Below are 25,782 nucleotides of genomic sequence, written 5' to 3' on the forward strand. Positions count from 1 at the left end.
AGAAATAAATTCCTGGCCTAATCTTTTATTAATTAGCACTTTCCTGTGGAGCCTAGTCACATGGGTTTCTTGCAAACATATAATGTCTAATTGTTCTTTTTTCAAAATATGAAAGATTCTTCTTCTTTTTTCCGGGGAATTCCCACCATGTATATTCCAACTAAGTAGCTGCAGAGACACCCTGGATCAATTTGATAGGTCTATAGTGGCGTATCTTCTTTTTCCTCTATTCCCGAGGGTCTAGGAGTTGGTCCAACTCCAGGCGGTAGTGGTGGCCAAGATGCTGCTGCCCCTTGGTTACCCTCTTTTCTGGGGAAAGATTACAATTCTGTCAGAAAGCCATTTATCTCACAGAAAAGCCTGATCCTGAGCACCAATACAGTGGTACCTTGGTTCTCAAACCCCTTGGTACTCAAACAACTTAGAACCTAAATGCTGAAAACCCAAAAGTGTGTGTTCCGGTTTGCAAACTTTTTTCGGAAGCCGAACATGCTATGTTTTGCGTGTTACACTTCTGTTTTGAGTGCCACACTTCCGTTTAAAGTGTTACGCTGAGGTCTGCCTGTTTTTGCTATTTATTTTGTGTTTTTGTTTTTGCGGCTGATATAAGTAAAAAAATTCTTATAACATGGCTTTTTTGTTTTGTTTCTGTGACAGTGTGGAACCCAGTTTAGCTACTGATTGATTGTGTGACTGCAGTACATTGACTGTTGCTTTCATTTTATGGATCAATGGTCTCATTAGATAGTAAAATTCATGTTAAATGGCTGTTTTAGGGGTGGTTTTTAAAAGTCTGGAACGGATGAATCCATTTTGCATTACTTTCTATGGGAAAGCTCACCTAGGTTTTGGAACGGACTTCCAGAATGGATTAAGTTTGAGAACCAAGGTACCACTGTACTGAAGTGCCTGATACAGACCATCAGTCTATCTAGCTCAGCTTTGTCTGCACTGACTGGCAGCAGCTTCTCTGAAGTTTCCAGCGGGAAGTCTTTGCCCAGATCTACCTGGAGATGACAGGGATTGAACTTGGGACCTTTCGCATGGAGAGCAGATGCTCTGACTCAGATTTACCGTCTCCCACTAAAAATAAAGGAAGATTTGAGGCCTCGTGGCACTGAGAAAGGGCTGCTTTGAATAGGAGGAACGTAAGCTGCCTTGAAGACGCGGGTGGTGCTGTGGTTAAACCACAGAGCCTAGAACTTGCCAATCAGAAGGTCGGTGGTTCGAATCCCCGCCACAGGGTGAGCTCCCGTTGTTCGGTCCCTGCTCCTCCGAACCTAGCAGTTCGAAAGCACCTCAAAGTGCAAGTAGATAAATAGGTACCGCTCCGGCGGGAAGGTAAACGGCGTTTCCATGTGTTGCTCTGGTTCGCCAGAAGCAGCTTAGTCATGCTGGCCACATGACCCGGAAGCTGTATGCCGGCTCCCTCGGCCAATAAAGCGAGATGAGCGCCGCAACCCCAGAGTCGGCCACGACTGGACCTAATGGTCAGGGGTCCATTTACCTTTACCTTTTTAAGCTGCCTTGAATAGGAGGAAAGTCCAGTAGTGTCTGCACTGACTGGAAGCAGCTTCTCCAGTGTTTCAGTCAAGGAGTCTTTTCCGAGCCCTACCTGGAGATGTTGCTGGGGATTAAACCTGAGGCCTTCTGCATGCCAAGCAGGTGTTCCAGCACTAAACCACGGGTCTTCCTAAAATTCCCAGCTTTTTCTTTCTTGTCACTGATTTGCCTGGCAAATACCACAGAAGATTGACTTTACTTTGCATTGTAGTTCATTTATTTGTGGGGTTCAGAGAGAGAGAGGCAGAAACTTTCTCATGTCTTCCAGACCATTCCCTGCAACTTTTACTTGCATTTTGAAAACTGAACAAACAGTTGCTTCAGCCTGTCCTCTACAACATCCCAAACTCACACTTTATCAGCCTCTTTTCACTCCCCTCAGGCTAAGCTGGGATGGAGGTGGAAAAGTGTCTGAGGAGAAATCCTTACCAGAGCTTCTATGCTTTAGTCAGGAAAGTTTTCCCCCTCAAGCATATTTATTTATTTTCTGAATTTATAGTCCACACCTTTCAGGGTTCCCCCCGCAAGGTGGCTCCCAATATGTCAAAAACAATCTATAACATTACTTCTCAATGGAAATAAAATCTCAGAACCAGGTTTAAGTGCTAAAAATGCATAAAATTTGAATAGTGAGAGAGCCTCATTACCACATGCCGAAAACTAGTCCCAGCTGTGTCCAAAACCAGGGCGTTTCTCAAATCTGGAGTTACCTATTAGAACCCAGTCATGGATAACCTGCTTGTGTGTGAAACAGCAAATTTCGTGTGCCCAAAATGTGTGTGTGTGGACTTTTATTTATTTTGGTGGTTTTTTTATGCTGCCTTTTCGGGAATGCCTCAAGGCAGCTCACATAAAGTATGTGTGTGAGAGAAACAGCAGGTATGAATTTTGTGTGCCCAAAATCCAAAGTATTTATTCATTTCAGTATTTTTACCTCACATTTTTGGAGCAGGGAAAGAGCCCTCTCAAGGTAGCTCACAAAATAATGTGCCACTGTGCCCATGGAAATAAATAAAACTAAAACAGCAGCATAATGTATTTTAAACAGTCGTGTCACCTACACTGGGACTTTATGGCAAAAGGCAAGTATTAAGTATTGTTATTTTCTCAAACCCAGTCCAGCAATGCCCAGAAAACCTAAAATAAAACAGTAAGTAATTACAGTTTAAAAGTCATGCCCTGTTTAGATATATATATAGCAATAGATAGATAATAATTCTACTAGTTAAATTTTTTTACTATTGCTTTTTTAAAATAGGGTTTGGCTGTTTCTATTTGGTCCCAACACCTTTATAAACAATTGGGATGAAGGAATTGATGGGATGCTCATCAAATTTGCAGATCAGACAAAACTGGGAAGTTTATGGAGAGCTAATGCCACAGAGGTCCGTATAGTTAAAGCCATGGTTTTCCCAGTAGTGATGTATGGAAGTGAGAGCTGGACCATAAAGAAGGCTGATTGCTGAAGAATTGATGCTTTTGAATTATGGTGCTGGAGGAGACTCTTGAGAGTCCCATGGACTGCAAGAAGATCAAACCTCTCCATTCTGAAGGAAATCAGCCCTGAGTGCTCCCTGGAAGGACAGATCGTGAAGCTGAGGCTCCAATACTTTGGCCACCTCATGGGAAGACAAGACTCCCTGGAAAAGACCCTGATGTTGAGAAAGATGGAGGGCACAAGGAGAAGGGGACGACAGAGGACGAGATGGTTGGACAGTGTTCTCGAAGCTACCAGCATGAGTCTGACCAAACTGCGGGAGGCAGTGGAAGACAGTAGTGCCTGGCGTGCTCTGATCCATGGGGTCACAAAGAGTCGGACACGACTAAATGACTAAACAACAACAATGCCACAAAAGCCCATAGATCCTGAGGTGGGGGGAGACTACAGACAACAGAAAAACGCCTATACGGGTATTATAGCTTCACTGGTGCACAGGAAACTGCCACAGGGTTCTGTCCTGGGCCTGTTGTTGTTCAACCTCTTTATCAATGAGTCGGATGAAGGAATTGAGGGGATGCTCATCAAATCTGCAGATGCCACTAGGGCTGGGCAATATCTGTTTTTTTAACATTGTGATATATCAGGAGCGAAATACCGTGATTCACTGACATATGTAAAGGTAAAGGACCCCTGACAGTTAAGTCCAGTCACAGATGATTCTGGGGTTGCGGCGCTCATCTTGCTTTACTGGCTGAGGGAGACGACGTTTGTCCGCAGACAGTTTTTCCAGGTCATGTGACCAGGATGACTAAGCCGCTTCTGGCAAAACCAGAGCAGCGCATGGAAATGCCATTTACCTTCCCACCGGAGTGGTACCTATTTATCTACTTTGACATGCTTTCGAACTGCTAGGTTGGCAGGAGATGCGACCGAGCAACGGGAGCTCCCCCTGTCACGGGGATTCGAACCACCAACCTTCTAATTGGCAAGCCCTAGTCTCAGTGGTTTATACCACGGTGCCACCCGTGTCCTCCACTGATATATGACCATGTCTGAAAGGCATCTCGGCTGCTTCCCCACCTTAGGGGAGGATGAAGCAGTCAAGATCCAACACCCATCTCCATACCGCTCCGGCTTGCACGACCAAGAGTGGTATGGGGGCTTGGACAGTTGAGGGGTGGGCAACTTCTTGTGCCCCTCAGTTGATTGTGCAAGCCAGAGGGGGACTTTCTTAAACCACTCAGCCGAGGGTCGGGAAGCCTCACGCAATCCAGGAAGGTGGAGGAAATATGGAGGCAGCCATTTGGGCAGTCTTTTGTAATTCCGGGACAGTCCCTGGCAAATAGGGGCACTTGGAGGATATGTATAATGTTTTTGCTTTTAAAAAACAAAAACCTCGCACATGCTAGGTTTAATGGGGTAGTCATATACTTTACAGAGGATAGTGCTATTTGAGAGAATGTCAGAGGAGAGTCTTATTTTTGCATCTTCCATTTGAAGGCACCTTTCCAGGAAAAGTCCCTAAGACAGAGACCAGTCACAAGAGAGACCAACCAATCACCAAACATTAGCACCGGGATGGCAAATCACTCAACAGACATTTAGCTCACCTGGTAGATTTGTTCCCTGCTTCGGGGGGAGATGTACGTGCTTTTATTTAAACGGTGGCAATAATTATAAATTTGAATTACACAGAGATTAGCACTTGCAAATGTTATGGAAATCCATGCCCCACCCCTCTTTCGAAACAACGCCTAAAAGGCCCCCCAGTTTCCCAGTACCAGCTCTGGAAAGGTTTGCAAGGAAGACCTTTTTTCTACAGCTGATGATGGGACAGTCTTGCGTTTGCAGAACAGTTTGCTACATTAAAAGAAAACACCACGACCACCTCTTATTTACATCTTGCGCTAGGTTTCTTGACCAACTGAAGAGCCAGTCAACCAACTTATTACCGTATTTTTCTGTGTATAAGACGAGCTTTTTTACTCCAAAATGAGGTTCAGAATTTAGGCTCGTCTTATATGCGGATAGTGCTGAGGGACGCACAATTGGATTTTTTGGTGCGAGCCCGAGATTGTAAGCGGCCCCCAAAATAGGGAGCATCTTATAGACGGAAAAATATGGGTATTAAAAGTTTCTACCAGTAACATGCGATTCCAGCATTGCAGGGAATGAGACTAGATGAATTTTGGGGCTCCTTCCAATTCTACAGTTGTGTGATCCAATTAATCGGGGCTTCCCCCCCTTTCTCCCAGCTGGAGCTCACCTCCAGCACCTATCGGGTGGATGCCATTGCCATTCTAAGAGAACAAGGGAGAAGTTTGCAGTGAGCCTGTCCGGGACGTCCTTTTCTAGAAAAATAGCACTGCTATTATTTTATGCATGCCAAAGTCTTTGAGAAACGCTCTGTGCACCCACTCCCAAGGAGAATCTTGTGCCAAAATGTTTAACCTGGAAAATAGCAGAGGAAGAACAGGGGGCAGAAGTCATCAGAGGAAAGAACGTCACGTCCCACCACCCTATCTGTGTTTCTTCCTCTTTCTATTGTTCTCTCCTGTTATCATAAATTGTTAAGAATTTCCAGAGCAGCAGAAGTGTTGCCTCCTGCAGCAAAAACCACAAAACTCCCAATGCCAGCATTTAGTTTAGGGGTCAGCAAACTTTTTCAGCAGGGGGCCGGTCCACTGTTCCTCAGACCTTGGGGGGGGGGGGGGCGGACCATATATATATATATATATATAGGGGGGGGGGGAATGAACCAATTCCTATGCCCCACAAATAACCCAGAGATGCATTTTAAATAAAAGGGCACATTCTACTCATGTAAACACGCTGATTCCTGGACCGCCCATAGGCCGGATTTAGAAGGTGATTGGGCCGGATCCGGCCCCCTGGCCTTAGTTTGCCTACCCATGATTTAGTTCATCTGATCACAAAAGCTTCCCATGCCCACGATTTCACCGCAACAGGTTAAACACACATTTAACTTCTTGGAAATGGTCACAAGACCCTTTTGCGATCTTATTAAACGGCCTGACTTCATCTTGGTTACGGAAACTCACGGGCTCCTGTGTATGTCTGAGTAAAGGCAGTGGGGGTGGAGGGTGGCTGAAATTCCAGCTGAAATTTATTTATTCATTAGTTCATAAAAGGTATACTGCAGGAAAAAAACCCTCAAAGCTGTTTACGAAAGAGATAAAAGAATAAAACCACTGCTAAGGAAAAAACGCAACAGTAGTTTAAAATGTACAAAAAGTTGAAATACTAAACAAGTTAAAATTTATACTGACTTTTAAAAATTACTATGATTCTACAAAACTCACATCAACTCTCTAAGCATCTAGGGAGGCTCGTCTAACCAAGAATTTTTATAGCATCCACTGAAAGCACTTGCTTAATCTCAATAGGCAGGGAGTTCCAAAGTTTAGGAGGGGAACCTAAGGTGTTGGGATAAAGGGTCAAATGCACTCCCCAAGCCCAGTCCTTTGGGGACTCTCCATATGCCTCCCTAGTCATAGCCTCAAGTATTTATTATTTATCTTATTTATTAAGGGCTGAATTCAACTAAATAGTTGCATTAACAGGAGCCAGCAGTTCCAGTAGTCCAGCGGGGCTCCCTCTGCAACCAGCAGAGGGTAATCTCTGTGTTGACAGACGGATCCCTTTAACACTGAATTCAACTCTGAATTTACATCCCACCCCAGGGAGCCCAAGCACAGGAAACGACAAGAGGGAAAACCATTCAAATTCATCTGTAAAGCAACTCGTTTAGAATGAGTTTCAGGGTTTCAAACCATCACAAGAGGTGTTGGAATTTTGGGAGGTTGGATAGTTGCAATGGAATGGTCTCAGGGGGAGGGTGCACATTTTTATTCTTGCTTATTTGTGATTATTACTTTGTCAAAATAAAAATAATTAAAAGGGAAAAGGGGAAAAAAACTGAGCACCTTCAGTTCTGTGCAGAATTCACAAATCAGTATTGATGGAATGTTTTGAAAATAAACTGATTTTAAAATTCGAATAAAATAAAATGATTTTTGCCTGAGCGGGGCATGTCCCTGAACTCTGATCGTGCCCCTTCCTTGGAGGTTAGAGAGGGATGGATGTCTGTATAAACTAGCCTGCTTTGCACAGGTAAAATCCCACTCACTTTTGCCTAGCCCCACCGCTGGGCACATTGCTTACCTGAGTGACGCCTTTCGATTGCTTGCTTCGTTGTCAAGGTTTAAAAGTTTCGGCAGGCTCTGTCTGCTTTTTTGCACCTTGGGTGGTTGAGGTTCAGTCCTGGGGGTGGCCAAAGGCATCTCTCCCCACCTCCTGCTGCCTTGAGGCTAACTGGTCTCTCCTAAACCAGCCTTTGCCATCCAGGTGTTTGGGGACTACAATTTGCACCTTCAGCCGAGGTGAATACAACCGCCCCACCTAGGGCTGGCAGTATCATGGAAGGGACACGAAGGACCATTGGAACCCCTGATGGTGCAAGAGGACACAAGTTCGGGGAACATTACTGTAATGTCTTACGTATGAATGCGTAATAAATACATACTAAAGATGTGTGTGATGTCACACACTTCATATGCTCAGAGGCACTCTTTCTACCTGCCTGCACACTGTCTTGCCAAAGTGGTGCATGCTTTAGTTATCTCCCGCTTGGACTACTGCAATGCGCTCTACGTGGGGCTACCTTTGAAGGTGATCCAGAAACTGCAACTAATCCAGAATGCGGCAGCTAGACTGGTGACTGGGTGCGGCCGCAGAGACCACATAACACCAGTCATGAGAGATCTGCATTGGCTCCCAGTACGTTTCCAAGCACAATTCAAAGTGTTGGCATTGACCTTTAAAGTCCTAAACGGCCTCGGCCCAGTATACCTGAAGGAGCGTCTCCACCCCCATCGTCCAGCCCAGACACTGAGGTCCAGCTCTGAGGGCCTTCTGGCAGTTCCCTCCCTGCGAGAAAAAAAGTGACGTTACAGGGAACCAGGCAGAGGGCCTTCTCGGTAGTGGCGCCCGCCCTGTGGAGCGCCCTCCCATCAGATGTCAAGGAAATAAACAACTATCTGACTTTTAGAAGACATCTGAAGGCAGCCCTGGTTAGGGAAGTTTTTAATGTTTGGTGTTTTATTCTGTTTTTTTATATTCTGTTGGGAGCCACCCAGATTGGCTGGGGAAACCCAGCCAGATGGGTGGGGTAATAATAATAATAATAATAATAATAATAATAATAATAATCCCCAAAAGCCAAACCACGGGGGATGGTGACCACCCCCAGCTTCCCCCTTGGACTTCTAGAGGTGGCTGCTTGACTAAGCAGGGCTTTTGGTTTGTAGCGACAAAGCTCTCTTTGTGGCAACCCAGCAAAATCTCATCAAACCCTTTGGAAGTACAGAAAAAGCCCTGTTACAGCTGCCATGAAATGCCCATTCTGCCTTTGTAAGAAACCAATCTTTTAGTGTGGCAGCAGCCTCACTTTGGAACTCCCTGCCTATTGACAGTAGGCAAGCGCCTTCGCTGTGCTTTCAGGGTCGGCTAAAAACAATTTTGCTTAGGCAAACACACTGTAGAATGTTGGCATGTGTTTTAATATGTTTTTTAGCTTACCGATGATTTCAATTCTACTTTTAAATCCTTGTTTTTAACTGATAATTTCATAGTTTTTATTCTTTTTTTTGTTAACCACTTTGAGGACTTTAAAAAAATTTTTTACTAACAAGTGGCACGTTATTTTTTTGGTGAAATAAATAAGTAGGTTTCCCTCCCCACACCTGCCCTTTCCCCACAAACACACACAACGCACAAGGCCCCACCAGCTCTGTCAGCGATTGAAACGCACGGATTTCTCGTTTTATTTTACAGCCTGTATATCTTAAAAAGCATTTTACAAATAGAGTCTTCTTACAATAGCGATAAATAGATCTCTCATTTTTGTCTTTTTTTTTTATACATATGTCACTGGAAACACCAACACAACCTCGGAGCTTAAAAATTAAGAGAGAGAGAGAGAGAGAGAAGGAAACCTTAGTTCCTGAACATTAATTCATGGATTTTTGTGCATCTTTAAAAAATAAAGTAACGAAAACAGAGGACGGCAGGATGGAAGGGAGGGGGACACACACACACACACACACACACACACACACACACACGTGACACAGATGGCAAATGGGCCCAGACGTTCACAGGATTTATCTAGTCACAAGAAGGCGGGTTGAAATTAAGTACTATGGGATCCGGGCACATATTTTTCCCTGGTCCTGCACATTGGCAGGTTCAGAAGAAGAGAGCCAGGAAAGGAGGTTGCAAGGGAACAATGCACCCCCCACCCCGAAAAACTGTACAGCATGGATGCAGACTGGCCGTAGTTTGGAGGGAACGATCCAAAGGCAGCCCAGAGTGTCCTGCCATGAGTAATAAACTCCCGTTAGGGAATATGGCGATGCAACCCCTACCCCGTATCCCGACTTTCCCCCTTTGTTTAGGGCAACCTCTGTCTGGCTCTATCTGGTTTTTCTTGATGAAGAGACGACACGCAGCATGCAAAGAGGAGGGTGTTATTGTGGAACGGGCTGCTGCTCCCCCACCAAAAAAAGAGAGATAAATGGGACAGAAGCAGTTCACTGGCTGTTCTTCTAAGTGCCTTGGACGTCAGCTGTCCCGCGGCAACAAAAAAATAAATAAAGAGTCAATTGTCAATTATTCTTTGGGATAAACTTCAAGAAAAAACAAGAGAGAAAGAGAGAGAGTCACGCGTTGCCTGGGAGGGCGAGGGTTCCCCCAAACCCTGCCAATCCACCCCGTCTTGGGGGTTCGTATATTTGGGAACCCTACTGCAAAGTTACCCGGACGCCGCCTCCGATTCTGCCCTGGCTCCCGTTATTGCCAGATGTGCCACTAGGAAAGAAAGGATTTCGGACTGTGTGGATGAGCACAGCAGCAAGGCTCAGCTGTAGAGAGAGAGGGAGGTGGGATTCACAGTGCCACTTCTGATGGAGAGCAGCTGATGGGCTTGGCAGCTGATGGCAGGATATATACACAGGAACGGGGAGCATGGCTGTTATACAAACGGAGAAAGGAGTGGTTGATCTGTCCCAGCCTCTAGTGAACCACAAAACGGCTTAGACTCCACGGCCACAGCGCTTCCGGGACAGGGTCTCTGGTTCCACTCCCCCGGTGTGCCGAAATGCTGGAGAAAGTTCCCAAGGTTTCGTTTTTCTCTCCAGGCTCCCGATCCGGACTGCTGAGCTCTTGGTTCGTTTTCTACGCTGGTTTCCCTCTCCCAAGGTAGTCTGATGGCGATGCCAGAGCCGCAGAGCCACCCCGCGGCCCCTTGCTTCTAGAGACAAGCGAAACAGAGATCTCCGCCACAGAAAAGGGCCGGGGAGATCTGGATGTGGTTGGGTGATTGTCCATGTTTTGATTCAAAGGGCGCCACGTCCTCATCTTGGCTTCACAGTTGGGCCTGGCAGGCATCACTGCTGGCTGCGAGACGTCGTCCGCGGAGGGCCAGAGCTAATAATGGGGTGAGACAGGGGGGTGTCGAGCACAGCTCATGGAAGGGACGGAGATTAGGCAGGGACCTCGAGAGCCTCTTCTCAAGGCCTGGCCAGTCCCAGCATGCCTTGCTGCCCTGCCAAAAGAGACCAGAAGGAGAGATGGGGGAGGCAGCTGCTTGTTTAAGACGGCGGCTTGGGCAGGTCATCTTTGCTGGCCGGGCAGTAGTCTTGTGCCGTGACGAAGATGGGGGCCTTCCGCAATTCCCTCAGCTTGTGCTTCCTCGCCGTGTGCTGTAGGGGAAGGGCGGATGAGGAAGTCAGTTTGGGAAAGATGGGAAATGCAGTACAGTCATACCTTGGGTTACAGCCGCTTCAGATTGCCTTTTTTTGGGTTGCGGACGCACCGAAACCTGGAAGTACCGGAACGAGTTACTTCCAGGTTTCGGCAGTTGTGCATGCACAGAAGCGCTAAATCGCACTTTGTGCATGCGCAGAAGCGCCGAATCGCAACCCGTGCATGCTCAGACGCGGTTTGCGAACGCTGCGGGTTGCGAGTGTGCATCCCGCACGGATCATGTTCGCAACCGAAGCGTCCACTGTACTTGTCCCCCTAAAGGCATCCTGACCCTTTTAGGATAGGAAATGGGATTGGAAGATTGGGGGTTAATTGTGGAGAAGGGAGTGGAGGGGTGGAGACCACAAGGAATAGGGTAATAGAATCCCAGGGCTGTAGAACTGGACGAGGCTCCAAGGGACATCTAGTCTGACCCCCCCGCCATGCAGTGATCACCGCTAAAAATCCCTGGCAGGTGGCCGTCCAACCTCTGCTTAAAAACCAATGAGCTATTTGGAGCTATTTTGGGGGGTGGGGTGGGGGGCAGGAAACATGAAGGAGGAAAAGGGTTAAGTTCGAGAACATGCCTTACGTGCGCATGGTCATCACAAGAGGGTGGCACAAAGGAAGGGGCTGGGTTCTTTGGGGCAGGAAATGCCAGCCCCACCAAGGCAAGAAGTGGAAGGGAGGAAGCAGCCCTCCTTCCCCTTTGACGACTTGGAGCAATATAGGTCTTGCTCCGAGAGGGGCTGGGAAGACTTGCTCAAAGCCTGCTGACTTGCTCACTGCATTGGGAGCCAGGGTGAACCCCGAGACGCAAAAGAGGGTCTGACCTTGTGGGGAGAGGCATCCACGGAGGCTGGGCAGGGAGGGCTAGCAGCTCTGCGGGGGACACACAGAAAGGAAGAGAACATTAAGGCCACGTGCAAGGGGAGTCGAGGGAAACCACAGAACGGATCGGCTCGTGCAAGGGGGAAACCAACGGTGACAGAGCCCCACGACCTCCTCCCAGCCTGCCCTAATCCTCGTGCCTTCTGACGCACTTTTCCATGGGTACAAGCGGCTGTATCAGTTCTTGCTTAAGAACATATGAACTGTCCTGCTGGATCAGGCCAACGGTCCATTTGGTCCGGCATCCTGTTGCCACAGTGGCCAAATACCCCTAGGAAGCTAGAAATCTAGATTGCCTCTGAACCCGGAGGTTCCATAAGGACATAAAAAAGCCCGGCTGCTGTATCAGGCTAGTAGTCCAACTAGTCCAGCATCCTGTTCCTACAGTGGTTGAACAGTTGCCCGTTATGCAATACCAGCAAGCGGGATTCAGGTGCAAGAGCAACACTCTCCCCTCCTGTGGTTTTCAGCAACCAGGATTCAGAAGCACTGCTGCCGCCAACAGTGGAGGCAGAGCCATTGTGGCTGGTAGCCATCGATAGCTCTTGAATTTGTCTGACCCTGTTTTAAAGCAATTTAGGTTGGTGGCCAGCACTGCATGCAGTGGGAGGGAGTTCCGTAGTTTAACTTTGTGTTGGTTGATTGTATGTGTCAGCCACCGCTTTCATCTGCAAGATCAGCCCCTGTCCCACAGACACCAGAAGGGTGTCCTTTTCCTAATGCACCCACAGGAAAATAATCCACATCCCCACCTTATGCCACTGCCTCCTATTCGCCTCCTCCCATATCCCAGCTTCAGACACTCACAGGCCTCTGCCCTGCAACTGGAAGTCTGGGTCTGTGGAATACCCGGTCCTCTCACACACTCACCAGGTGGGGAGGTTGCCGCTCGGACTGTTCCAGCTGGATTTTTATTTCTGGACAAGAGGGGTCCGTAGATTTCCTGGGGTCTGGCTGCGGAGAGCGAGAAGGGCCTGGAAAGATGGAGAATGGGACAGGGGAGGAAATAACAACTTAAGTATAGCCTTTACTAGGAAGAGACTAAATGGGGACCCACCATGCTCTCACAGTGGCCAACTGGATTCCCCTACGGCAGTGATTTTTAACCAGTGTGCCATGTTGCTTGCTTTGAATGATGGTCAGGGATACCATGGGCAACACTGGCCTCTGTCCCTCTTTCCTTCCCCCCCCCCTCGGGTGCCCTCTTGCATCTCTGCCTCCCAAAGGCTTTCACGGCTGCTTGTTGCAGCAGCCCCGGCTTCAAGCGCCGCAGGCAAATGGTCCATCTGGGGGTGGCCAGGGGTCGAAGCAATGATTCTTCAGCATCAACTTCGTTGGACTGGTCATGTTGTGTGGATGCCTGATTATCGTCTTCCAAAGCAACTGCTCTATTCCGAACTTAAAAATGGAAAGCGTAATGCTGGTGGTCAACAAAAGAGGTTTAAAGAAGAATCTTTTGAAAATGTAGGATAAACACCGACAACTGGGAAACACTGGCCTGTGAGCGCTTCAATTGGAGAACAGCCTTTACCAAAGGTGTCATGGGCTTTGAAAACCAGTGGCGTAGCGTGGGGGGTGCAGGGGGGGCCGGCCGCACCGGGCGCAACATCGGGGGGGGCGCGCTCGCACTCACAGCTCTCTGCCCCTACTAAAATCCACGGGTTAGGGGGCGCAAATTACTTGCCTTGCCCCGGGTGCTGACAACCTACGCTACGCCACTGTTGAAAACGCTTGAACTCAGGATGAAAGGGAGAAACGTGCTAAGAGGAAGGCACACTTGGCAAACCCTCACCGTGATCAACTCCCACCTGGAAACCCATGTCCCCACTGTGGAAGGACGTGTGGATCCAGAACTGGCCTCCAAAGTCACTTACGCACTCACTGTTAAAACCGTGTTTAAGGAAGACAATCTTACTCGGCTACGAGGGATAGCCAAAGAGAGAGAAGAGCTGGCTGGCAGGAGCTGAGGTGGCTCAGAGACCTGGAGTGGCTGCGGCTGCTGCCTGGAGGACTCCCAAGGAGAGGGGAGAGGAGAGGAGGCCTAGGGAACACTCCACAAGGGAAGGTGTTTGAAAAAAGGGCAAGAGGCTGGCAGCTCGGGAGGCAAGGTGTGACCTAACTGGGCTCCTGAGCCCCACTGGGGTGCCACAGAAAGGATGTAGTTGGTCAAGGGAGCTGTGGACTAAAAAAGGTTGAAGACTTCTGCCCTACTGGAAGTCCGCACAGAGGACCCGAGTGCAAGAGCAACTCTCTCCTCCTGCGGTTTCCAGCTATGGGTATTCAGAAGCATCGCTGCCTTAAAGTGTTACAGCAGAACAAAACCAGCATGGTCAGTTGACATTGATCCTCCAGAATAAGATATGGTGACCAGATGTCCCCGTTTCCCGGGAACAGTCCCCGGATTTACAAATCTGTCCCCGGACAAAATCTGTCCCCGGATTTCATTTAATGTCCCCGGATTTATATTTTAAGTGTTGCAGATTTATTAGTAGGGAATGAATGTTGCGTGATTGGTTCAATGGCGCAAGACACATCATATGGGGACTTCCAGCGAGGCAAAATGGCGGGCGCCACAGCAGCGGGCAGCTCCTGAAGCCAGCCAGGGCCAACTGCGCTACCAGGCTGGCTCCGGGCTGCTGAGACTGCCGCTGCCAAGGAGGAACCGGGGACGCCTGGCGCGTCAACTGGGGGAACCGCTGACCCCCTCCCGCAACCCAAATCGAGCTGGTAGCGAGAGTGGCTGGCCACCTGCCCAACGATGCTCCGGGGCCAGTAAAACCCCTGGAACTGATGCAGAGAGAAGGAGGAGAGGAGGAGAAGGAAAAGAAAGAGAGAAAGAGGAAGGAGGAAAAAGAGGGGAGGCCTGACATTGCCGCACTGCTGCCGCTGAGAAGGAGAGGCAGGAGAGCACCGGGAGGGCAAGGACACGTGACTCAGCCCAGGCCCAACCAGAGCCTACTCCATGGCAGCTAGAGCTTCAAGAGAACAGGCTGAGGCCCAGAGGAAGGCCATGAGACAGAGGAGACCACAGAAGAGAAGATAATACTTGTTTTTTAAAATGTGTTTTTTTAAAATATTTTTTCCCTCTTTTCAAAAAAAAAAAAAAGTGTCCCTGGATTCTTTGAAAAAAAATCTGGCAACCTTAGAATAAGAGGCAAAGAGGAGAGCAAGAGGCAGGCAAAGGATGCTTTGATTCGTGAGCAGAACATCTTCCCCCATCCCTGGGAAAGGAAGCGCAATGAGCTCCGTGCCTTAGGGGAGAGGAAGAACAGATGGGAAGAAGGGTGAGGCAAGCACAGCGGCATCAGGACCTGTTAACATCTGGTTGTAACGTATAACACACAGAGAGACCTGTAGGCTCCCTTTTCGTTATCGTTGATTAATTAAACCCGGATGGGAGCAGTGGAGAAATTCGGTCTGGTTTGCATTTTAAGAACGGGCCTACCTAATTCAACAATGCGTGAAGGGAAAACACAGCTATTCTCTGGGTTTTGCTCTTCTCCAAATTCAGCTCTCCCGCCAGACGATGTGTACAAGGAGCCAGTGTAATGTAGGACCTGGGAGACCAGGGTTCAAATTGCCCACACAGCCATGAAGCTCACTCAGTGGCCTTGGGGGCCAGCCACGGCCTCTCAGCCTAACCTACACCACAGGGTTGTTGTAGGGATTAAATAAAGAGCTCCTTTGCGGGGAGGGGAGGGAAAGGTGAGACATGAATGCAAAGAATAAATCAATATATATTGGGGGAAATGGGCACCAATATACAGACATCAATGAATGTATCATATGGAAATTCATTCAAATAAGTCCTACTCGGTGCAGACACCCTGAAATTAATGAATCAAAGTCAGCCACGTCCATCACTTTCAATGGGTCTCCTTTGAGTAGGACTAGCATCGAACGTAAATTTCATTTATTTGTTTTATTTATTGCACTTATATCCCACCTTAGAGAAAAGCTCAATTAATCCGCACGGTAATCCTGTGAGGTAGGCTAGGCTGAGAGGAAGGGTTGGGCCAAAAATGCCAAAAATTTAGCATGCCAAAAATGTGTATATTAGAAGGTATGAGCACTAAGGACTTCCGGGGAGGCAACACGGCTGGTTAGTCATCTCTGTTGAGACTCTGTCGACAGAGATAATTAAGTGGTGATTAACGCTGATCAGCGCATGCAAAATGGGGGTCACATGCCCCACCTTGCAGGGGTGTTGCAGTGGACAAGGCAAGGACTGCACAGGGCAGAACGGCGAGGGGTGTTAAAGTGGAATCCGGTACCTGGTGAGCTGCCCCCGCTGGTGTTGCTGAGGCTGTCATCCAGCCAGGTACTGTAGATAAAGGAGTCCCGCTTGTGGGGGGTGCCTGATGAGGACTGGCTCTCCTGCGGGGGGGACACAAAAAGGAAGACACAGTGTTGGTGGGTGGGGGAGAAGGGGCCAGGTAGCCAAGTGTTGGCCTTTTCTATGGCACGGGAGAGTGAGAGAAGCATTGCCAAGTTTTATCACCTGTAACCGATGGCATTTATTCTGCAAACATCCTTGTCGTAACAGAATTCTCGCTACCTGTGTGTTCCCCAGTCCATTTCCCTGCGATCTCAGTTCTTACTTTTTTATTCATTTATTACGAATGTTTAAAACAATTACCCATCGCAAAGTGTTGTCTTCCAAGACAAATGCATGAACAGATGTTAAGCCTTGTCTGCTTAACATCCGCATGGCAGCAAAACAGACCTGAAAATGTTATTAATCTCCCATCCACAGGGTATACCTCAGTCTAGAGTGTTAAGATAATTTCTCCATAGCGGCTGCTTTGACTGGAGACAGAAGGGAAATTACTGCACTATTCTTAATAAACAGTATACCGTATTGGTCCAAATATAAGCCGCACTCGCAAATAAGCCGCACCTTTAGAATTCAAGGGTGGGGGGAGACAATACCCGAATATAAGCCGCTCCTTTAAAATTGGGTTACAGGCTGAAAATCGCTGTAGTTGGTAGAATTGTAACTCCGAGCCAATTTAAGCCTTTGATCTCGCAAGCCCGTAAAAGTTGGCCTACAACTGCTAAAATCACAAATCGCTGTTCAGTTGCTACAATTCCTCAGGTACTCACACCCGTAAATGGCAAATGAACGGTCTCAAGCTTGCAAATCGGCAATAAAACAATTTTTTTAGTTCCATTTTACCGCTTGTCTGTTTCAGCAGCGATATCGTAAAAGCCCATTTTCGTAAGGTCGCGGATGTAAGCCGCCCTTTTAACTTTTCACGGTTGGAATTTGGGGAAAAAGTGTGGCTTGTATTCCGGCAAATACAGTAAATCAAGTGCTTACTGACAACCTTACAAACACACAGAACTTAAAACCAAACAACTCTGCACTTACGCATTATGCAACGGTGTGCATCTGGTGCCGGGAACCCAGAAGTGGAACCTGGAGCTGGGGAGCCCCCTGGAGAGTCCTAGTGGCTTGCGAGGAGACCCACCCCAGAATCTGAAGAGGACATCCTCTTCGGGCTCCAAGGAGGGTCTCCTCATGAGCCGGAGGGGCAGCGGGGCTTTGTTGAGCCTTAACAGCTGGGAGCGCCATCGCAGCTTCCCCGCATGTACTGAGCTCTGGCCCGACTCTCTTACCATGCCAGTGTCTTCGTCGTGGCCCCCCTCCTGCTCTTCTGCCACGCTGCCAAAGCTGCTTGCGCTGGAGGAGGAACGCGAGAAATCGCGCAGGGCGTCTGGTTTGGGGGCTACAGGATCTGGTCTGCAAGGAGAGAGAGAAAGAAGAACTAAGACAGTGATCTGTCATGATCTGCCAAGGCAATCTGGTTCAGGAGTTGACTGAGCATAATTCCCCCCCACAGTGGTACCACTGCATTACTATGAGGTTGTGGCGCTCATCTGGCTATCAGGCCGAGGGAGCCGGCATTTGTCCACAGACAGCTTTCCGGGTCATGTGGCCAGCAGGACTAGACCGCTTCTGGCGCAACGGGACACCGTGACGGAAACCAGAGCGCACGGAAACGCCATTTACCTTCCTGCCACAGTGGTACCTATTTACCGTATTTCTCGCTCTATAAGATGCACCAGACCATAAGACGCACCTAGATCCCGATGGCTGTCCTGGCTTATGGGATAGCCACGCGCAGCCTCTCCCAGGCAAGGGGAGCCTTCATCCCCTGCTGGGGAGAGACTGCATGCGGCTAAGGCTCCCCCAAGAGCCGCACTCCCTTTAAAGAGTGTGCGGAGTGTGTGTGTGGCTCTTGGGGGCAGCCCTTCTCCCTCCTTGGGGAAAAGCCCCCAAGAGCCACACACACGCTCCACACGGCTCTTTAAATGGAGCACTGAGCAGAGCCTCCCGCCTGCACTCGCTCCATAAGACGCACACACATTTCCCCTTACTTTTTAGGAGGGGAAAAGTGCATCTTATAGAGTGAAAAATACGGTATCTCCTTGCACTAGCGTGCTTTTGAACTGCTAGGTTGGCAGGAGCTGGGATAGAGCAATGGGAGCTCACCCCGTCATGGGGATTCGAACTGCCGACCTTCCGATCGGCAAGTCCAAGAGGCTCCGTGGTTTAGACCACAGCGCCACCTGCGTCCCACTGCATGAAGAACCTAAGAACAGCAGAAGAACTGGGTCAGGCCAATGGCCCACCTAGTCTAGCATCCTTTTCTCGCAGTGGCCAACCAGATGCCCTGACTGGAAGCTCCCACTAAGACCCAAACACAGGAGAAACGCTCCCCTCCTGTCGTCCCCAACAAGCCAACCTTATGCCAAGAGACATTTGCCAACCTGTTCTTGGTGGTGGGCATCTCTGGAGAGCTCTGATTGGATGAGTTCTCAGACTTGGGTTCCTGAGATACATGGCCGCTGTCCGGAGTCTTCTGGGTCCCGGTGGGGCTTTCCCTGTGGGGCACATACAGCTGGCTTTGCTGGTCAAGTCAAAAGAATTTGGGAGTGGGGAGGAGGGCTTGGTTGCCATGATCATGTGAGGCTGGGGAGGGGGCACTGGTGGGAGCATGGCTGGAGTTAGCAGTAGGCAAACAGTCACTGTCAATTTTGGGACCCCTCCTCGATTTCTCATTTTTTTCACTCTTAAACTCAGTTCTCCATATTTGGGAATTTTTATTGTTTCAAAAAGTTGTGGGGTTTTAAAAAATAAAAAAATATTTATATACAGCTACGTCATTAAAAAGCATCGTAGCAAATTACAGCAGTAAATTGCAAAACCGTGCAATAAAAAAAAGTATTAAAAAGGTTTTAAAAAGGCATAATTTAAATATTGCGGAAGGATGTACAGTGGAACCTCGGTTTTCAGGAGTCTCGGAAGCTGAATATTTCGGAAGCTGCAAAACCCAGAAATAATTGCTTCCATTTTCGAACGCGCCTCGGAAGTCGAACAGCATCCGCTGCGTGTTTTTCCATTTTTTTCTATTGAATTTGCAGACTGCCCTTTGCGCCTCAGTTTTGGAACGTTTTGGAACTCAGAACAGTCTTCTGGAATGGATTACGTTCGAAAACCGAGGTTCCACGGTATTCTTAATTGCCTGTATACAACAGGAAAGCTTTCACCGGGCATTTAAAAGTTGGCACAGCAGTTAGTGTGAATTTCTCCTAAAATACACACATTTGTACACAATTGTGCCCAATATACACATTTTTGCAAAGGGACGTCTCCTAACGCAATGATATGCAGAATATATATGTACACATTACGTGGCTGGAGAACTGCCCTGCGAAATGTGGAGAATTGCGGATTTCATAGATTTGCAGAGCTGGAAGGGACTTGGAGGGTCATCTAGTCCAACCCCCTTCAATGCAGGAATCTCAACTAAATTTTAAAAGTTGGTTTTGTGTTGCGGTTCTCGTATTGCTTTGGAAAGTGCAACCTGGATGAACTTTAGGACAAAAAAAAATAAATCTCAAGGTTTAGATTGAAAAACAGTTAAGAAAATGACAAGATGAGAAGAACCTGTTAGTAAAATAGAAGCAGCAGCAAAATTGCCCACCTCCATCCCTTCCACCTCACTTGGGCCCCCCCTGCACCCCACCTTTTCTCCTGCACCTCCTGGATGTTCTCAATCCCGATGGCGCTGCTCCGCCGGGAGCTGAAGGGCCCCGATTTCTTCCGCGTCGGGCTCTTTCCAGGGACTATCAGGGACTGGAAGAGAGGCAAGCCCATCAGGCAGAGAGAAAGAGAAACTTGGCAATGCGCTCGTAAAAGGAGGGAAGCAGGGCGCTGGCAGGGAAGGGTGCAAAAAGGGCAAGCGACTGGGACCGAGTTGGCCACCACAAAATGGCTGCCATAGAAACAGAGGTACGGTAGGATCTTGTGGGCAAGAGGGTGCCACCATCACAGGCCTTTGCAGGTGTTTCTACGCTAGAGTCATAGGTAGGGATAACTACCACCATGTTTTCCAGCAGGGATCCCAAAATGGTATTCTCCCAGAACTACAGTTCCCATGGCTCCCTGGCGTGGGAGCCACAGGGACTACAGTGGTACCTTGGTTCTCAAACACCTTGGTTCTCAAACGCCGAAAACCTGGAAGTAAGTGTTCCGGTTTTTGAACATTTTCCAGGAGCCGAATGTCTGACGCGGCTGTCAGCTATTGTTTCCGGGGCGCCTGCACCAATCAGAAGCTGCGCCTTGGTTTTCAAACATTTCGGAAGTCAAACGGACTTCCGGAGCGGATTAAGTTTGGCGCTTTTGTTCTTGCTATTTATTTTGTATTTTCATTTCTGAGGCTTTTTCGGTTCATTTGTTTTTGTGACTGTGTAGAACCCAGTTCAGCTACTGATCGACTGATTGTGTGACTGTGGAAATGAATAAAAGCCCCCCATTCAAACAATAAGTATCATCAGTGCAGGTAAAAAAAATTTTTTTTAATTTTTAAAAATCATCTACAATACTGTCTTATTTATTTTATAGTACAGTACAGTGGTACCTCGGATTAAGAACTTAATTTGTTCTGGAAGTCCGTTCTTAACCTGAAACTGTTCTTAACCTGAGGTACAACTTTAGCTAATGGGGCCTCCTGCTGCTGCCGTGCTGCCACCGTGCGATTTATGTTCTCATCCTGAAGCAAAGTTCTTAACCCGAAGTACTATTTCTTACTATTTCTGGGTTAGCAGAGTCTGTAACCTGAAGCGTCTGTAACCCGAGGTACCACTGTACATTGATTATTGCTTTCATTTTATGGATCAATGGTCTCGTTAGATAGTAAAATTCATGTTAAATGGCTGCTTTAGGGATTGTTTTTAAAAGTCTGGAATGGATTAATCCATTTTGCATTACTTTCTATGGGAAAGCGTGCCTTGGTTTTGGAACGCTTTGGTTTTGGAATGGACTTCTGGAACGGATGAAGTTTGAGAACCAAGTTACCACTGTAGTTTTAGCCTGCTTAAGGCTGCAATGTAGATGGCTGTCTCTGTCTGCTTCAGCCAGTCTGGGGCCAATGAAGGTTAGTCCCTGCAACCCAACATCCTTGAGTAAAGGCATATGGGTAAAGCTTGGCGCAGAATATACAGAGAAGGATCTGCAAAGGCAGCTACAAATCTTATAGCACCCTCCGTGACACTTTTGAGCTGGGGAAACAGGGAGTCATGCAAGACGGATCCAGACTTCACTTTGACTGTGTGCAGCAGAGGGCCTCCTTTTATAACGGGGAACTCCCTAGTTGCGGGAAAGAGGAAGGGTGAGGGTCAAGCAGGATGTGGCTCGAGTAAATGGAAAAGCATGGCAAGGTGGGCACAAGTGTGCTCTGTGGGGCTGGCATCCTCCTCACGCCACCATCAGCTAACACAATCCTTTTATTCAGTTATTTATTTTTAACAAGAAAAACTTGGGAGACTGGGTTCCTACACAGCAGGCGGGGAGAACCTTTGGTCCACCCTGATGTTGCTGAACTACAGCTCCCTTCATTGCTAGCAGAGGGTGGGCAATCCCTATGGGAACTGTAGTTCAGCAACAACCAATAATAATAATAATAATAATAATAATAATAATAATAATAATTTTATACCACTCTGGGTGGCTTACAGCACATAAAAAATGGCAAAACATTAAAAATTTCCCGATACAGGGTTGCCTTCAGATGTCTTCTAAAAGTCTGATAGCTGTTTATTTCCTTGACATCTGGTGGGAGGGCGTTCCACAGGGCGGGCGCCACTACCGAGAAGGCCCTCCCGAGAAGGTTCCCCTTATCTGATTCAGAAGGAGGGCGGGATAATTATGGCAACAACAAGAATAACAATACAACCTTAGTACTGTCATCCTGTTTTGAGAAATCGTTGTTAATTGCTCCCCCCCCCCCGAAAGCTGATTGAAACATAAGTAAAATTACTAGGACCGAATGAAAAGCTACCCAGTAGTGAGCAAGCTTTCGGTTTCACCAAAATACTTTTGCAGGAGGGAGCGAGAATTATTAACCTGGGTGTTCCCTCCTGTACCCCAGGCCCCCACTGGAAGTCTAGAGGGATGATGGGGAGTACCAGGGGTGGGGTGTGCCCCTCCAACATGCAGGAGGGGGGTAGGGGGCAGCCACAGGGCAAGAGGCAGTGAGAGAGACACCGAGATAGAGAGAAAAACTAGCCACCTCTTCTATGGTTCCTATGCCTATGGCGCTGCCTCGTCGTCCGTACCTAGTTGGCGTTTTTCCGGGGACAAGCAATGACTGTGGTAAGCGGGCAGAGAGAGCGCAGAAAAAAAAGGACAGGGAGAGGAAAGGGAGGGGGAACAAAGGAATGAGAGAGAAAGAGAAAGAAAGAAAGAAAGAAAAAAAGAAAGAAAGAAAGAGAGAGGTCATGCAAAACAAAATGGTGCCAGGTCATCATAACAATGGCTAAAGCTCAAAGGCAGGCCGGGGCCCATAGCTGTCAACTTTTCCCTTTTTTAAAAGGGAAATTCCCTTATTCCAAATAGGATTCCTCTCAAGAAAAGGGAAAAGTTGACAGCTATGCCGGGGTCCCGGGTGGAGGGGGTGGGCATGGAATCGGCCATGGCGCAGGTAGAAAGCAGGGAGCAAAATGCTGCAATTTGGGGGGACCCCGTGTTGGGTCACAGCAGGTCAGTTTGGGGTATGAATAGCAATTTGGGGGGTGTTGGCTGGATTTTGCCCGCGGTCTGCAATGGGGAGCAGCTGTGGGTATTGTCTGGAATAGGGCAGCAGGGACCCCTTTTCTCCACCCCATACTCCAAGCTCCTCATCCTGATCTGTGCCCAGCCACCCTTCTGCCTGACCCCAGCACCCTTGTTCGCGGTGCCTCCGTGGGACTCCGGTCCGCTGCTAAGCTGGGCTACCTACCCACCCCAACCACTAGGAAAAAATGGCCGGGAATCTCAGGCCCCCCAGAGGCTGCTGAACTACCGGCACCGTATTTTTCGCTCTATAGGACGCACCGGACCATAGGAGGGGGAGAACAGGGGGAAAAAATTCTCCCCCTCTCTGCTCAGCACCCCTTCAGTGAAGTGGCAGGAGAAACGGAGCCCCTTCCATTTCTCCTCCCGCTTCGCTGAAGGGGCACTGCGCAGAGAGGGAAAACTGTGCAGCGCCTCTCCAGCGAAGCAAAGCCTGGAGAGCAAGAGGGATCGGTGTGCACCGGCCCCTCTCGCTCTCCAGGCTTCAGGCGGCTAGCTGCAAGCCTTCGGAGCGCAGCGGGAACTCCTGCTGCGCTCCCAAGGCTTGCGGATAGCTGCCTGAAGCCCCCGGAGTGCCGCAGGAACTCCTGCAGTGCTCCGGGGGCTTCAGGTGGCTTCAGCGAAAGCAACGCGAAGCCTCCGGAGCGCGGGGGGAGCTCTCCTTCTGCACTTCGGAGTCTTCGCGCTGCTATCGCTGAAGCCAAGGAGTCTGCATTCGCTCCATAATACGCACACACATTTCCCCTTAATTTTTGAAGGGGGAAAAGTGCGTCTTATCGAGTGAAAAATACGGTACATCTCGCATCAGTCCCTGCCACCAGCTGGGGAGTCAAAGCTCAGCTGAAAAGCCAGAGGTTCTCCATCTCTACATTAGAGGAAGGCAGAGCTGTGATGGAAATTGGTCTGGGCAGTGAAGGCAAGTAACAGTCTAGTCGACGGATGGGGAAAATTTGGCCCTCCAGGTTGGACTCCCAATTCCCATGAGCTCCAAACAACATGGCCCCTGGCCAGAGGTAATAAATCATAAGATTGTAGAGTTGAGGAGTTTAAAGACTCTCTTAAGTCAAATAAAAAAAACATGTAGTATAAACACTGACAAATAGGGAACACTGGCCTGCGAGCGCTCCAATGGGAGAACAGCCTTTACCAAAGGTGTCATGGGCTTTGAAGATGCTCGAACTCAGGACGGAAGTGAGAAACGTGCTAAGAGGAAGGCATGCTTGGCAAATCCACACCGTGATCAACTCCCGCCCGGAAACCTAGGTCCCCACTGTGGAAGGACGTGTGGATCCAGAATTAGCCTCCACTGTCACTTATGGACTCGCTGTTAAAACCGTGTTTATGGAAGACAATCTTACCCAGCTTTGAGGGATAGCCAAAGAAGAATAAGAATAAGAATCCAGGTAAAGGTAAAGGGACCCCTGACCATTAAGTCCAGTCGCAGACGACTCTGGGGTTGCAACGCTCATCTCGCTTTATTGGCCGAGGGAGCCGGCATACAGCTTCCAGGTCATGTGGCCAGCATGACCAAGCCGCTTCTGGCGAACCAGAGCAGCACATGGAAACGCCGTTTACCTTCCCGCTGGAGTGGTACCTATTTATCTACTTGCACTTTGGCGAGCTTTCAAACTGCTAGGTTGGCAGGAGCAGGGACCGAGCAACGGGAGCTCACCCTGTCACGGGGATTCGAACCGCTGACCTTCTGATCGGTAAGCCCAAGAGGCTCAGTGGTTTAGACCACGGTGCCACCCGCATCCAACCCCGCTGCAATATGACCGGAGTGGGGCACCCAGAGCCACTGTAAGACCCACACTTTACTAGCAGAAGAGGAGCCACCGCAAGGGATGATGGGAGTTGGAGCTCTGCAACATCTGGAGGGTCAAAACACCCCCCCACTTGCTCCTAACCAGGGCACTGTAGGATGGAAGTGCCAAGCGTCTTCCTCCTGTACCCACCTCTTCTGGCGCTAGGGCAGGAACGTGGCGGTGACCACATTGATCCAGGCCCACCCCCCACCCCACAGCTTGCTGTCCTTGCAGCCCAGACAGGAGGTGGAGTAATTGGACTTTTGCACCCTTTCGGAGGTACACGCACTTGAGTTAGCGATTGCAAGTACATGAAAGGGAGGCGGGGGCCGCATGTGACTAAGGTTATCTCGTGCCGATCGGCTCAGAGCAACGGAACGTGCAAGCCTTAGGTCTCTGGATCTAAAATAAGAACCAAACAGGCCGCCCCTGCCTGCTCATTTTTATTTTATTTTTGTTGGTGATGGGGCGCATGGAAATACCATGGTCTTGCTTGGAGACTCCCAGCTGTTTTCATTTCTTAACTTTGACCCAGCTCTGGAGTGCGGGTGCCACCTACTGGCCACTCACAAGCACCGCACCCAAAGTGTGCCTGCTCTTGGCCATGACTTTGCCGCCAGCCACAATGAGAACCGGCTGCTTGGGAGGGCCAAATGGATTTATGGAAATCTCACTGCAAGGGTGGCTTGGAGGAAAAGCACATTTAATCTGCCCCTTCCCCTTCCTTCTTAATGGCTGCTCTTTGTGTAGGAAACTGCCTTGTACTAAGCCAGGCTTTTGGGGTCCCCCTCGCTCAGTACTGTCTGCTCTGACTGGCAGCAGCTTTCTGGGTTTGAGATTCCCAGCCCTACCTGAAGATGCTTGCAGGAGATTGAACCTGGGGGCCTTCTGCACACAAAGCAGGTAGCTCAGTTGGCAGAGCACAAGGCTCTTAATCTAGGGGTCATGTGTTCGAGTCCCACGGTGGGCAAAAAAATCCTGCATTGCAGGGGGTTGAACTAGATGACCCTCATGGTCCTTTCCAACTCTACATTCTATGATTCTATGACTCCGGGATAGCATTACTACCGAGCCAAGGCCATTACAGAAGTCCATAATGGTCAAATAATGTGAAATTGACTGGACCACATCAT

General features: G+C 48.8%; 1 protein-coding gene across 2 annotated transcripts in view; it reads right to left on the reverse strand.

Moving 5' to 3' along the window:
* Positions 1 to 8,815: 8,815 nt before the first annotated feature.
* RAP1GAP (RAP1 GTPase activating protein) overlaps positions 8,816 to 25,782 on the reverse strand; it is a 97,108-nt gene continuing 80,141 nt past the window's right edge. Inside the window, exons 12-19 of one of the 2 annotated variants that reach the window (XM_081017433.1) lie at positions 22,303 to 22,380; positions 19,759 to 19,868; positions 18,500 to 18,613; positions 17,345 to 17,468; positions 15,997 to 16,099; positions 12,593 to 12,696; positions 11,665 to 11,713; positions 8,816 to 10,788 (exon numbers count right to left, since the gene is read on the reverse strand). In XM_081017433.1, coding sequence (XP_080873559.1) covers positions 11,705 to 11,713; positions 12,593 to 12,696; positions 15,997 to 16,099; positions 17,345 to 17,468; positions 18,500 to 18,613; positions 19,759 to 19,868; positions 22,303 to 22,380 — 642 coding nt within the window. In that variant the 3' untranslated portion in view covers positions 8,816 to 10,788; positions 11,665 to 11,704. The remainder of the gene's footprint in view (positions 10,789 to 11,664; positions 11,714 to 12,592; positions 12,697 to 15,996; positions 16,100 to 17,344; positions 17,469 to 18,499; positions 18,614 to 19,758; positions 19,869 to 22,302; positions 22,381 to 25,782) is intronic. The other variant, XM_081017434.1, reaches the window with a different exon arrangement.

This window comes from Podarcis pityusensis, assembly GCF_964106645.2.
Source record: "Podarcis pityusensis genome assembly, chromosome: 8".
Lineage (NCBI taxonomy): Eukaryota > Metazoa > Chordata > Lepidosauria > Squamata > Lacertidae > Podarcis > Podarcis pityusensis.